At 39.6% G+C, this 13,560-nt stretch overlaps 1 protein-coding gene across 2 annotated transcripts in view; it reads left to right on the top strand.

Annotated features, from left to right (window-relative positions):
- The window catches only part of LOC124802758 (testis-expressed protein 2), a 314,369-nt gene that overhangs the window by 284,184 nt on the left and 16,625 nt on the right, over window positions 1-13,560 (top strand). For both annotated transcript variants that reach the window (XM_047263750.1, XM_047263749.1), the window contains exon 15: window positions 7,957-8,058. In XM_047263750.1, coding sequence (XP_047119706.1) covers window positions 7,957-8,055 — 99 coding nt within the window. In that variant the 3' untranslated portion in view covers window positions 8,056-8,058. The remainder of the gene's footprint in view (window positions 1-7,956; window positions 8,059-13,560) is intronic.

Genomic DNA, 13,560 nt, shown 5'->3' with positions numbered 1-13,560 from the left:
ATACTGAGAAGTCTAAGTATTAGTCTCCTTCCTTATTCTTTTGTTCCCTGACTTAAAGACGGAAGGGGTACTGTAGTCCTTTCACGCTAAGACCTAAGACAGGTTTTTTTTAAATTATTTTTTATTTTGAGGTCTTAGGTTCAAGACCCTTCAGTTACCTCCATTTATGTTTAGAAAGCCATTCTTTGCTTTCCTTTTCATTTTGTCATTTGAATAGTTTTCTACTCTGAGCCCCAGCCAGGGTTTTGACCTTGACATAGTCCAATTTCTCAGTGATGATTTCCATGTCTTGGACTGGTCTGTCTCCTGATCCAGTTCCAGAAACAGCATTCATCAGTTCCAACCCTCTGGTCCATGGATGATTGAGGTATCATCAAGTCCCTTGGTTGTTGTTTGATTTTCTGTGTTCTCTATTATGGTCCCACGAGAATTTGGGATATTTTAGGTTGACACCATAGAGCCCCATGCAGTGCAAGGCTAATTACACAGGGAGGTCACCCAGTAAACATGGGGCTCCACTCACGACACGTCTTCCCATGCGCGATGCCCCCTTTGGCTCAGATCACATACACTTTGTATTGGGAAAGGCTATGGGAATGGATATGGGGGAGATGGGTCACACTTCATCTGGTTTATCAACTGAACTCTGTCCAGCATCGGCAACCCTGCAAATAACTGTGCTACAGCTGGCATAGCCCTCAGCTTCACATGGACACACAAGCCTTGCCATCCATATGGTCAGCACTGCAACGTGGTAGACTTCCCTGGATAGGATCAAATTGACATTTCCCAGACTTCCTACAGTAAGCAGTGTCTTGCTGGCAACAGCTAGGATGGGTATTGGTTGGCTTCATACATCATAGATCCAGTTGTATTGATTTGTCTTGTATCGAGATGCTTGAGTCAATGTACCAAATATCTGGATTCATCGAATGTGAAAAAGCTGCAGAACCTGCGATGAAAATTTCTTTTTCAGATTTAATATTGCCTTCACTATGTTTTGTGTGTGTGTGTGTGTGTGTGTGTGTGTGTGTGTGTGTGTGTGTGTGTGTGTGTTATCCTTGAACATGTCTTTATCCTATGAATAATGCTGAACTCTTTGGGTCTTGTACTTCTTGTAAAAGATTTGTTTTTACGAGGTCAGCACAGATTTTTATAACTGAACTGTCAAACTGTCAGTTCCCATTATTGTTGGTTCATATATTACAGCTGAACCAGCGAGGATTAATCTTTCCAAGCCATTCATCATTGACATAAAATTTAGTATTTCTTAATTTGTGAGTGGTTGATGTGATTTTGTCCACTTAATCCTTAATACTTTTAGATGATTCCGGAATAGTGGTAATAAACTTGCTCCAGTTTCTTCCAGACCTCCTTAGCTGTGGATATGTGTGTGCAAATAGGTTATTGGATCAAATAATGTAATGAGCTTCAATCTTGCCTTGACTTCATTTTTTGGATTAGTGTTAATGCTGCACACAAAGTCCCAGGGGTCATTATATTCTAAGTACGCTTGCACTGAGAACTTACAACTTGCATAATTATAATGTCCAGTGAGTTTTTCAATGTGGGATTGGGTTTGATTGGAACTTGACATTTTCTGCTGTTAAATACAGGATAAAATGTAGAGTAACAGTCCATGTATGTAATAGCTGAAGTTACATTGTTTGAGTCAACCCAAAAGATGACACATTGAAGATTTGTCACTGAGATTTTAATCATTTACTGCCACAATGGTAACTGTGGAATCCTTCACGAGCTCTGCTGTCATGAAGGATAATTTGTGTGTGGCTATTTACAATAAACAAAAAGCTTCTCTTAACTTTTAAATGCAATGACAGAAAATTTAACTTCAGTGGTACAAAAGATCGCAAATAACACTGAATGTAATCTCATAATCAGTGAATATTTATATGTGCTGTAATTTCATAAGGTTGGTAGTGCGTACAAACAATTTTATACAGGGTATTTGTCATGTATCAACTCAGGAAAGTTCCTCTAATTGGCCTACAATTCCACCTGAACTAAAACACATATGCATCATGTGAGAATTTCATATTCTTTTGCTGTGTATGCACAAACTAGTATATTAGTCCGAGAGAAAAAATGAAAAGGCTCTTTTTTGTAGGAAACTTATTGTAGATTAGTTTTGTACTGGGATTGTTTTCAATAGAAGCTGTAGTTTTCAAATTCTTGAATAAAATGTGTAAGTGACTTTAAAAAGCACCACCACTTCCACCATATTCTCCCTCACCCCTTGCTAATCACAGTTTTTAGTACCTTGTTCATGGCATTCCCTCCTAGCACTATACAAAAATTTGTGACAACATGAATTATTTACCATAGTTGTCCTCTTATGGTCTTCAGTGACTGTGCTTATTATGCAACCATCTTAGATGTGCACTTACAGATTATTATATTGATATTTGTGTAAATTTTGCCTAAGGATTGTGTGACTTTAAACTGCGTAAAATTAACAACTGAATCATTTTGTCTGTCTGTCCTTCTGAATAAGAAATTACTGTGCTCGTGAGGGTTAAGTTTGGATCAAATTGTCAGCATAATTAGTTTTTGTGTAATGTTCATAAAAGTCATTTACTTTCATTACCATAGCAGGCACATTTATATTAATAATGTTAGCAAAATAGTCGACTAAGCCGATGGCTAAGCCCTGTCAATAAAGACAAAAAAATGTTGAATATGGGAAGTAATTTGTGTAGTCACATATTTTTGTGCTATGGTAGGAAGGAGTGCATTGGATGACACACTTAAAATTCTGACCGGCAACGAATGAGGGTGGGGTGGAGCCACATTTGAAGGTGTTTTGTGTGCTTTTCTTGAATAACTTAAAAACATCAGCTTCTAATGGTAACATAACTCAGTACACAATAGCATTACATTAAATTCGGTACAAAGAACATCCTATTCATTTTTTTCTCTGTGAATAACAGCTTGTATGTAGAGAGTGAGGGAATATGAAAATCTTGCATGACATGCATGCACTGTAGCTTTGCTTGCTTTTATATGCCAATTTGATGTACTTTGCTGATTTGATAGGCCACAAGTCTCCTGCATAAAATTTTTCGTCCCGATTCCTGCTGTATGGCTGTGGTACATCACAAACAATTACTGCGTACACTGTGTATACACATATTTATTTATTTACACGACACACGACACACACACACACACACACAGAGAGAGAGAGCACATGTGTACATATAATAGGATGTATAAACAGAACAACATTCACTGCTAGCTGATCAGTCAAGTGTGTTGGTAAGTAATAATCAATCGCAATGCCCAACAATTTGTTATGTTTTGGCAATACTGCCATACCTTATGTACTTGCTCTCTTTTCTATGCTGGTGTAGTCCTCTTGTACCCACCAACAGATTCAAGTGATGAGTTTTCAGTTAAATTGCCATCGGCGGAAACAGAGTTTAGAGATGATATCATGGGACCCTCTGTCTCGTTTAAAGAGAGTAAGAGACTTCCTTTCTGATCTCTAATACTTGCTAGTGTTGTGCAAACTATGTGATTCCGTATACTAAGTTCTTGTTGCGTTATTGTTTGTTGGGAAGAGAGAATGGTTCATTGCAATCATCTGATGACAGAAGCACCCAGTGCTAACTGCTAATTTTTGTTATTTCTATGTTGCTTTTGAATGCCTACAACACCAACGTTACTACTTTAAATGATTGCATGCTGTGAATAATATCATAGAAGGTTGGGTTCGAAGATGTTAGAGGCTCAGACCAAACTACGCTGTTTTGAGCAAAGGAAACTACATCAGTTCTGATGAACAGGTCTGGATATGAGACTCTGGAGGATGGCAATCCATGATGTATAACACTGGCCTACCTTTGTAGCAAATTGGTTAAGTGCATTGAGCTGTCGCAATGTCAGTTTGCCAACCATAATATTGGATCAACAAATGAAAAATATCGTTGACTGCAATATCACTGGGTCAGTAGTTTGTGGACCACTTTGTATGCTGATGACAACATGGCAGTAGAGATATGCTTAGATGGAGGATCAAAAACCTTGCTGAACTTACAGTAAGCAAGAAAATAGTAAGTTACCAAGCCTCATTATACTCTTCAGAACGATGACTGTGGAGGAGATGCTGCTGACCCTATGGCTGAACAGTTTGTTGCAATAACACCGCGAATTGTTTCTGTTGCTGCTGGAGTAAGAGTATTTGTTGCTATGTTGCTCCTTCTGTTTCTGTTAGTGGGATAACTGCAGTTGAACTTGCTGCAGCAGCTGCTGCTGCTGCTGTTCTTCTTCCAGCTTTAATTGCTGTTATCGCACATCAAGAAATCATTCATTCATAATTCTCACAGAGTATAGTCCTCATTTCCAACCTGTAGTATTCTTGCAGGTACACCAAAATGCTATGCATGGTGAACCACACAGAACTGCGCAGCTGAGGTATAATCTAGTGCCTATCTCAAACTTTCAAATCAAATTTGATAGAGCCAAGACTGGCGTGAATTAGCATAGTGTGTTCGATATTTATCTTATGAAAGAACTGAATATACAACCAGGACTGTTATCAGTAGGCAATTGTGATGTGAACTATAAATCTTTATAAATATCAGCAGTCTGATATGATCAGCATAGTGTATGGATGTTTAACTAGACTCGCTCTCCCTATACAAAGCACTTGTTGCAGTCCCAGCAGGTGGAACAGGTGCTACCCATACGAGTTGATTTGTGTATAATATCTAATGCCGGTTACGGAGTCCATATCAGTGTCACAGTCCTGCAGGAATTCAAGAAAAACTGTTCACTATAACCTCCTCCTTGTATAAGGGCTATCCAAAAAGAAACAAGCTGGAGTCTGGAATGTGCAAACCAGTGACAGGAGGATAATATCATGGTGTGTGTAACGAGTTGTGGTTCCCACCAGAGCATGGAAGTTCACAGCTCATCGCTAGAGGGCACGCATGCAGCGGGGTGTATACTACCCGGGACAACCGGGAGATCTGGGAAAAACATGGGAATTTTTCATTTTTTTTTTTTTTTTTTTTTTTTTGTTTTCAGTTAAATTTTTGTGATTTTGACTGGTAAGAATCAATACAACAAAGGATATTACTGTATCCCGCTTCTGCAGGATAATACTGCAGCAACAAAGCATGAACAAGAGGGAAAAAAACGAAAATAAAACACCCCATATACAACAACAAAACACAGTGCTTATACAAGTGTCTGCCAACAGCAAAGTGTGTCAGAGGGTTTAGGAAGACTATGCAGTGCTTCATAACAACAAATTGCCTCCGATGAGCGTGACATGACAGCTGTTAACATTAGATTTGTTTGAGCAGTTGCGGGCGGGCTCATGTGCATGCGCAGTTGAGTCGCATATGAGTGGTACCTTCTCCCATGTGTGGCTACGGATGTGTGGCTGAGCACCACTATCTAATATTGCCCCTGTTTGGAAATATCGGAGATCTGGGGCTGAACCACAGAGCAGCCTGAGTTTTAGTGAGGAGGTGGTTAGTCTCCACGTGCCCCGTGTTTACGTTTAGTGATTTTGCTGTTTCCTCTTCATTTATTTCTCTCACATCAAATGAAAACAAAATCGACTTCTGTGGCCAGGAGCTATCAAATGAATTAAAATACGTTCGCATGATTAGGGAAGGCTAAAATATGTTATTAGTTTCAGGTTTTATTTCCACCTTTCTGACAGTCAAGCATTAATTGCCTAGCAGAACAAATAAGTTATTTTTGTTGCTTTGCTAAAGAGATTTGTCTTTCATTAATCTTTTGCACTGAGGCAGTCAATTTATTTGAAATGAATAATTTCACACTGTTGGCTAGTTTCAACTGTTCGCTGCATTTCAAGTGCACGTTTTCCATCTTTTAGCTCACATGGCATTATGCCATAATAAAGAACCAAACATAAGATTATACAATACTGGTACTCAAGAAAATTTACATCCCAATCTGGACATAAGAATGTGCACATTAAGCCAAATTATGCATTTTAGTATGGTTCACGAAATTCCAATGCTCTTGAAGTATCCTCTGATGTCTTGTTTCTTTTGTGACACAGTGCAAGATCTTTTAATGTTTTACACGTATGAACATACGGGCTTCCTGCGTCATCATAGCTGCGCAAGAGCAGTGGCGCCTGTTATCTGGCACTTTCTGGCAACTGCTGAAACGAATCAGTTTCTAACAGGTCACGGGAAAATATTGCTGATGGTGATTTGAAAAGCATTACTTTCAAAGTAAATTTCCTTTTACACAAGATGAAGTATATGTGAGAATGCATGATGAATTTCTTAAATCACAGAGCGTTTGACTCTCAATTGAAAAGCAACTCTTTGAGGACGACCATCTAGAAGAATTTTGAGCCCAGAAGATCAGACATTTACGTCGTTATTAAAAATTTTACTGGCACATTTGTGTGATATATCTTAAAGTGTAACATGTGCAAAAAAGATCAAAATTATATGTGGAAGCTTAGCTTCTCTTGCAGCTTATTAATCTTTGTGACCACAATTATATGTGAAAGCTTTGTTTTTCTTGTAGCAACACTATGTATATTAATTTAAGCCATTAACTTTTCTTATTTGTGTGTTCACACTACTTAAGAGTGATATTGCTATTGGCTGACTACATCACGTGTCCAATACTGTCGTCAGCCGGCTATATCACGTGACATGAGCTGTGACTGGCTTACAAAAGTGTGACACAATATCGATTTCAGTGCTTTGGAAAGTAACATGCGGCGTTTGGTGGAATTCGAATTTATACCTTCATAACACGAAAATATGCAGCGTACATGTTGGCGCACATCAAAGATCTTTCCAAAACGTGTTTTTTCACCCTGTGTTTAATTTTCTAAAGTGCCGGGAAATTCTACAGCGGCGTGTAAAACCATAAACATTCAAAAGATTGATAAGTTTTACAGTGCCGAGGAAAAGTGTACTGTCACGTAACATGGGAAAAGTGTACTTTCATCTGGGAGAAAGTGTATTTTCAACCGGGAAATCCGGGAAAAATCCAGGAATTTTTTTTGTTGTCCATGTGTACACCCTGTGCACGTCACATGACTATACAGAGCTAGCAGCAGCATGCTTCAATTGTCCAACACTACCAGTCGCATTGCAAACAGTGACATGGACGCGTCACAAGAAGAGCAAAGAGGTGGTGTTTGTTTTCTGACAGTGGAAGGAGTAGGAGGAATGGACATTCATCGATGAATGTCACAAGTGTACAGCGAACACTGCATATCCCTTGCAAGGTCAAGGCATGGCACAAGCGCTTCAGTGAAGGACGGGAGTCGTTAACCAATGATGCACAGTCTGGAGCACCACACTGCATTACCAATGACATCGTCCAGCTGGTGGATGCACTCATTAGCCAGGACTGCCGAGTGACAGTGAAAGCCATAGCCGCCATTGTCGGATTGAGCGTCGGAAGTGTTCACACCATCATGAAGGAACAACTGCACTTGTGCAAAGTGTGGCCCAATGGGTGCCCCACAGTCTTCAACCACACTAGGAAGCCTGTCGAATGGCCCATTGTCTTGCTCATCTAGTGCAATATTCAAGAAAGCGAATCTAGTAATATCTTTCGATCTTGAATTAAAGTGATAAGAAAGGCAACAGAATAATGGCAACACCTGGAAAGTATAATACATTAGCTGTAAGCTACACAGTTATTGTCTAGAGAAACACATGAGATTGAGGAAGCAATGGAGAGGTAAACATAAAACTGAGACAGATAAAACTGTTAATACATAATTCATTTCCTATTGCTCATTGTATTTCTACTCTCAAGCAGTTTTATTTGGTTTACTTTATTGCCTCTGTACTGATAGTGTATGATTTAATTGCAGTTCATTCACTGTACTTGTCGCTTTCCCTGAGATATTTATATAATTTTAATACTAAATTCTTCTATACATATGTATACATCCTGCTTGGTATTTTACAGAAAAAATTTGTTCTTCCAAACATGGATGATCTGGTAATACCACCCATGACTACTACTTTACCTTACCAGGAGCCACAATCCAGAAATAAGCCTCAGTAAAAGGTATGTAATTTATAATCGACCTAATATTCTGTCAGCCATCACATCTTGGTAGAATGTTGTCCAGATTTAAACCAGAATGCTGAGTATTATACAAGTTTCATTGTGTTACAGCTAGCCAGTCATTTGCTGAGGTATTATCTGTTAATTATTAGAAAAATATATAAATAGATGGTAACAGCTATTCTTTACTGTTTACTGTGTAATTCTCAGTACATATAAACAGTATTCAAATAATGGAGTAGGAATGAGTGAGAGCAGATTTATTGTAATTAAACACTATATCCAAACTAAGGTGTGTATTTTCCAAAGATAGCAATGGTCCACTTTCAAATTAAATCTGCTGCACAGCTGATGTATTCAGTTGTTGTGAAGCACTAATTTGATTTTCTTTAGTCTCTGACACCTTCTTGGTAGTATTTTTGTTTGTTGCATTGAAGTTGAAATACTTGTTGTTTGCCCAAGAAAAAATGTGTGTGATACCACAAACTAGATTGTACTCAGGTTATCACTCATGAATAACTGAAAGTACAGTGGCAGAATTACTCATACAAACTGCAAAGTTATAAAAACACACATTAACGAAGCACTGTCCAATAATTAATGATAGTTCTAACTGGTCACTAAACGAAGTAATCAGGTGGGGCACAAAACACTGTCCATATTTACATAAAATGTCATGGTTCACATTGTGTACTGTCTTCTAGTAATGTTTCAGAGTAAAGTGCACTAAAATATCTATCTTAGTTCACTAATTAATTAAAGTCATAACTCTGAAGAATAACTCATTTGCGTGACAAGGATAGATCGAACCCCCTGCCAACCATGACATAGTTCAGTGGAAATATCTATTAATTTGACTTACAGAAATCAATTGGAAGTTTTTGGACATGCATATTATTGATTTTTCACAAGTGCAGGTACATACATTTCCACAAACTAACTATGCATAGCTGTAGTGTGAGCAAATATTGGGAGCTTATGTGCTACACACTTATTAGCTTGAGTAGGACAGGGCATAGACCGACTATGAGTGATGCCTGACTATTTAAAAACTAGAATATGAACAAATATTTTTTTCAGAAATTATACAGTAATTTTAAAACTGGCTAGGTAAAATTTTGTTATTGTGGTGAGCTATAACAAAGAATAGGAAATTTTCACAAAAACGATAATGCAAAAAATAATGCTAAATAAGCTATTTTTAGCAAAATAATGCAAAAGTGAGTGATTTTTATAAGATATCAGAAATTTTGTAATTTTATCCTGTAGAAATGCTATAAATCTGGTTATGGCAGTCAATTAATATTTCTAAATGATAATTATTGAATGTTAAAACTTGACTTTGACTTCTAATCTCCTCAAGAGTGAGATTTGTGTGTACCTTAAACTGACAGTTCTTTTCCTGCATAATGAACTTCGACATGACTGTGAAAATAGCTCTGAAAGTATCAAATTTTGACAAAAAAGTCATTCAGTTCGGCAAAAAAATCACCCATTTGGCAAGACGTCATTGTACGTGGCAAAAATGTCACCATATTTGGCAAAATAAGTCACCACATTTGGCAAAATAAGTCACCAAATTTGTCAAAACTAACACTGACTCTGGCAAAAAAAAGACACCAAATTTCACAAAAAATACACAAAATTTGGCAAAAAATATCTGATTTTGGCCATGTAAGCTTTTGGAGTCAGCTGCTCCTTCTTCTGACAGAATGGCTGAATGGGAAGGAAGAGGGGTGAAGGAAAAGCACTGTTGTTCAGATATTTAGGTGTGTGTCACATACTTACAAAACACGTAACAGTATGATGATTAGCATAATTTCCGGGGAAAAAATTATTAATCAACAACAGTGGCAGTCATAACATATGGAATATTTCCAACTTGATATGCCATATAGCGCTGGAGAATTAGGCCTATTTATTCACAGCAGGACAGAAAAAAAGAGGAGGTGGAGGAGAAGAAAAAGATCATATTAGGACCTCTGTGAGTTTTTCTTATTTTTTTAGTATATTATTATTCCATTTCTGCACAGCATGCTGCATCACTGGAAAATGCTCTTCTCTTCATGAGGAAAACAACTCTGCTGCTTAGAGGAGCAACAATATTATTTTATGTCTATCCCAAACTCTTATTTTAAAAACAGTGGTGGCAGATATTCTCTCTCTAATATACCAGGATCCTATATCCTATTCGTACCATATTAAAGGAAATTAATTCTTGTTGTGTCGGAGCCAGCACTGACACAAACAAGGAAGGAGTAAAGTTGTGATGGCTTGTGGCAGGAATCCAAAACCATCTGTACAAAACACTTTCCAACTAAAAGAAAACTATAGTTCTATCAAAGGAAGGAACAATAATTAACTTGATTGCTATGCATCTTCTGCCTCGTACATGCAATTAAATTATTACATTTACAGTCTATTACTACTCTCAGAATGCAGGCTAACTAACATCTCCCTATTTCTCAGTACTGATGCTCTCAAAGTTTGCAACCAAACTGGGCCAACTAGTGATCGGTGGCTGGTTAAATCAGCTTTGACAAGGGGCACTGAACTCTTGTCTTTCTGGAGGTGTGGTACTGCCCGCAGTTTCTATTGGCACGTGGGTTAATGCCTTCTTGATGCTGTTTCGCGGCACTGTGCTGGTCAGTGTGCAGTTGATGCTTTAGGATTGCACATTTGTTCTACCGTGTATTTCATGTTTTGTGATTTCACTATATAAGATGCATCAGTTCTGTTACCCTGTATTGGTGTTACAAAATTCTGTTGAATATTTACAATTTCAATAAACAGAATGTAAAATGCAATTGTTGTGAACAAATAACTAATATTTTTGAAATTGTCCAAAAGCAAAAACAATGATTCTACAAAACCTGGTGCCTGTAGATGAGAATCAAATAAAAACTGGTTGGGAATTGATATTTTGGTCAGTATCTCTCTCACAAATAACTGTGAAGTTAAAGAGGTCCTGGGCAGATAAACATCAGAAACAATTATGTTAAATTTGGGGTGCAAATAGGAATGAATAAAGCCTTAGGAATATCGAGGATGGAATGTAACAATATTATGAGAAGGAAAGTTGCTACTCACCATTTAGTGAAGATGCTGAGTCACACCTAAGCACAACAAAAAGATTTTTACACTTAAAGCTTTTGACCAATGGCCTTTGTCAACAACACACACACACACACACACACACACACACACACACACACACACACGCAAATGCAACTCACACACACGACTGCAGCCTCAGGCAACTGAAACCACACTGCGAGCAGCAGCACCAGTGCATGATGTGAGTGGCAACTGGGTGGGGGAAGGAGGAGACTGGGGCAGGAAGGGGAATGGATAGTATGGTGGGGATGGTGGACAGTGAAATGCTGCAGGTTGGACAGCGGGCAGGGGAGTGGGGGGGAGGGGGGGGGGGTAGAAGTAGTGGAAAAGGAGACACATAGAGAGAAATAAATAAATTTAAAAAAATAGAAGAAAGACTGAGTGTGGTGGTCGAATGACGGCTGTGTAGTGCTGGAATTGGAGCAGGGAAGGGGCTGGATGGGTGAGGACAGTGACTAACGAAGGGTGAGGCCTGGAGGGTTACGGGAACATGGGATGTTTGCAAGGACAGTTCCCCCCTGCACAATTCAGAAAAGCTGTTGTTGGTGGGAAGGATCCATATGGCACAGGCTGTGAAGCAATCATTGAAATGAAGGATAACATATTTGGCAGTGTGTTCAGTGACAGGGTGGGCCACATGTTTCCTGGCCACAGTCAGTCGGGGGCCATTCATGCGGACAGACAGATTATTGGTTGTCATGCCTACATAGAATCCAGCACAGTTGTTGCAGCTTAGCTTGTAGACCACATGACTGGTTTCACAGCTAGCCCTTCCTTTGGTGGGATAGGTGATGTTAGTGACCGGACTGGAGTTGGTGGTGTCGGGAGGATATATGGAACAGGTCTTGCATCTAGGTCTATTACAGGGGTAAGAGCCAAGAGGCAAAGGACTGGGGGCAGGGATTGTGTAAGGGTGGATGAGTATATTGAGTAGGTTTTTGTGGATGGTGGAATACCACTGTGGGAGGGGTGGGAAGGATAGTGGACAGGACGTTTTTCATTTCAGGGCATGACGAGAGGAGAATGTAATTCAGTTGCTCCAGTCCTGGGTTGTACTGAGTTATGAGGGGAATGCTCCTCTGAGGCTGGATGGTGGAGCTTGGGAGGTGGTGGGAGACTGGAAAGATGAGGCATGGGAGATTTGTTTTTGTACAAGGTTGGGAGGATAATTATGGTTAATGAAGACTTCATGGCAATCCTTGGTATATTTCAAGAGGGACTGCTCATCACTGCAGATGCAATGACTACAGGTGGCTAGACTGTACGGAAGGGACTTCTTGGTATGGAATGGGTGGCAGCTGTCGAAGTGGAGGCATTGCTCGTGGTTAGTAGGGTTAACATGGACGGAGGTACTGATGTAGCCATCTACAAGGTGGAGGTGATCATCTAGGAAGATGGGTTGTTGGGTGAAGTGGGACCTGGTGAAGAAAATGAGGGAGAAGTTGTTGATGTTCTGGAGGAATGTGGATAGGGTGTCCTTCCCTTTGATCCAGATAGCAAAGATGTCATCAGTGAATCGGACACAGGTGAGGGGTTTAGGATTCTGTGTGTTTAGGAAGGATGCCTCTAGATGGCCCATGAATAGGTTGGCATAGGATGGTGCCATGCAGGTGTTCAGAGCCATACCCCAGATTTGCTTGTTGGTAATGCTTTCAAAGGAGAAGAAATTGTGGGTGAGTTTATAGTTGGTCATGGCAACTAGGAAGGAAGTTGTTGGTTTGGAATCTGTCGGATGCTGGGAAAGGTAGTGTTTAATAGCATTAAGGCCATAGTCATTAGGAATGTTAGTGTACAGGGATGTGGCATCAATAGTGACGAGCAGAGCACTGTGTGGTAAAGGGACAGGAACTATGGAGAGTCGGTGGAGGTAATGGTTGGTATCTTTTATATAGGAGGGTAGGTTCCGCATAATATGTTGAAGGTGTTGGTCTACGAGAGCAGAGATTCTCTCAATGTGGGCACAGTAACCAGCTACAATGGGGTGTCCTGGGTGGTTAGGTTTATGGACTTTAGGAAACATGTAGAAGGTAGGAGTGCGGGGAGTGGTAGGGGTGAGTAGAGATATGGACTCCAGGGAGAGGTTCTGGGTTGGGCCTGAGGATTTGAGTAGTGACTGGAGATCCTGGTGGATTACTGGAATGGGGTCACTGTGGCAAGGTTTGTAGGTGGAAGTATGTGACAGCTGATGGAGTCCTTCCACCAGATTATAATGTCGGGATCAGTTTTTAGATGGTGGACTGCAGTTCTTTCTGCAGATGTAAGGTTAGTCTGCATGTTGAGGAATTTGGGGAATGATGGTGAGGCAAGGTTTGATGTTAAGAAACTCTGGAAAGTTAACAGGGGGTAGTTTGGGAGTGGTGGGGGTGAATCACCGTTGGATGGAGG

This window comes from Schistocerca piceifrons, chromosome 6, assembly GCF_021461385.2.
Source record: "Schistocerca piceifrons isolate TAMUIC-IGC-003096 chromosome 6, iqSchPice1.1, whole genome shotgun sequence".
Taxonomy (NCBI): Eukaryota; Metazoa; Arthropoda; class Insecta; order Orthoptera; family Acrididae; genus Schistocerca; species Schistocerca piceifrons.
This window is presented reverse-complemented; position numbering and strand designations above follow the sequence as displayed.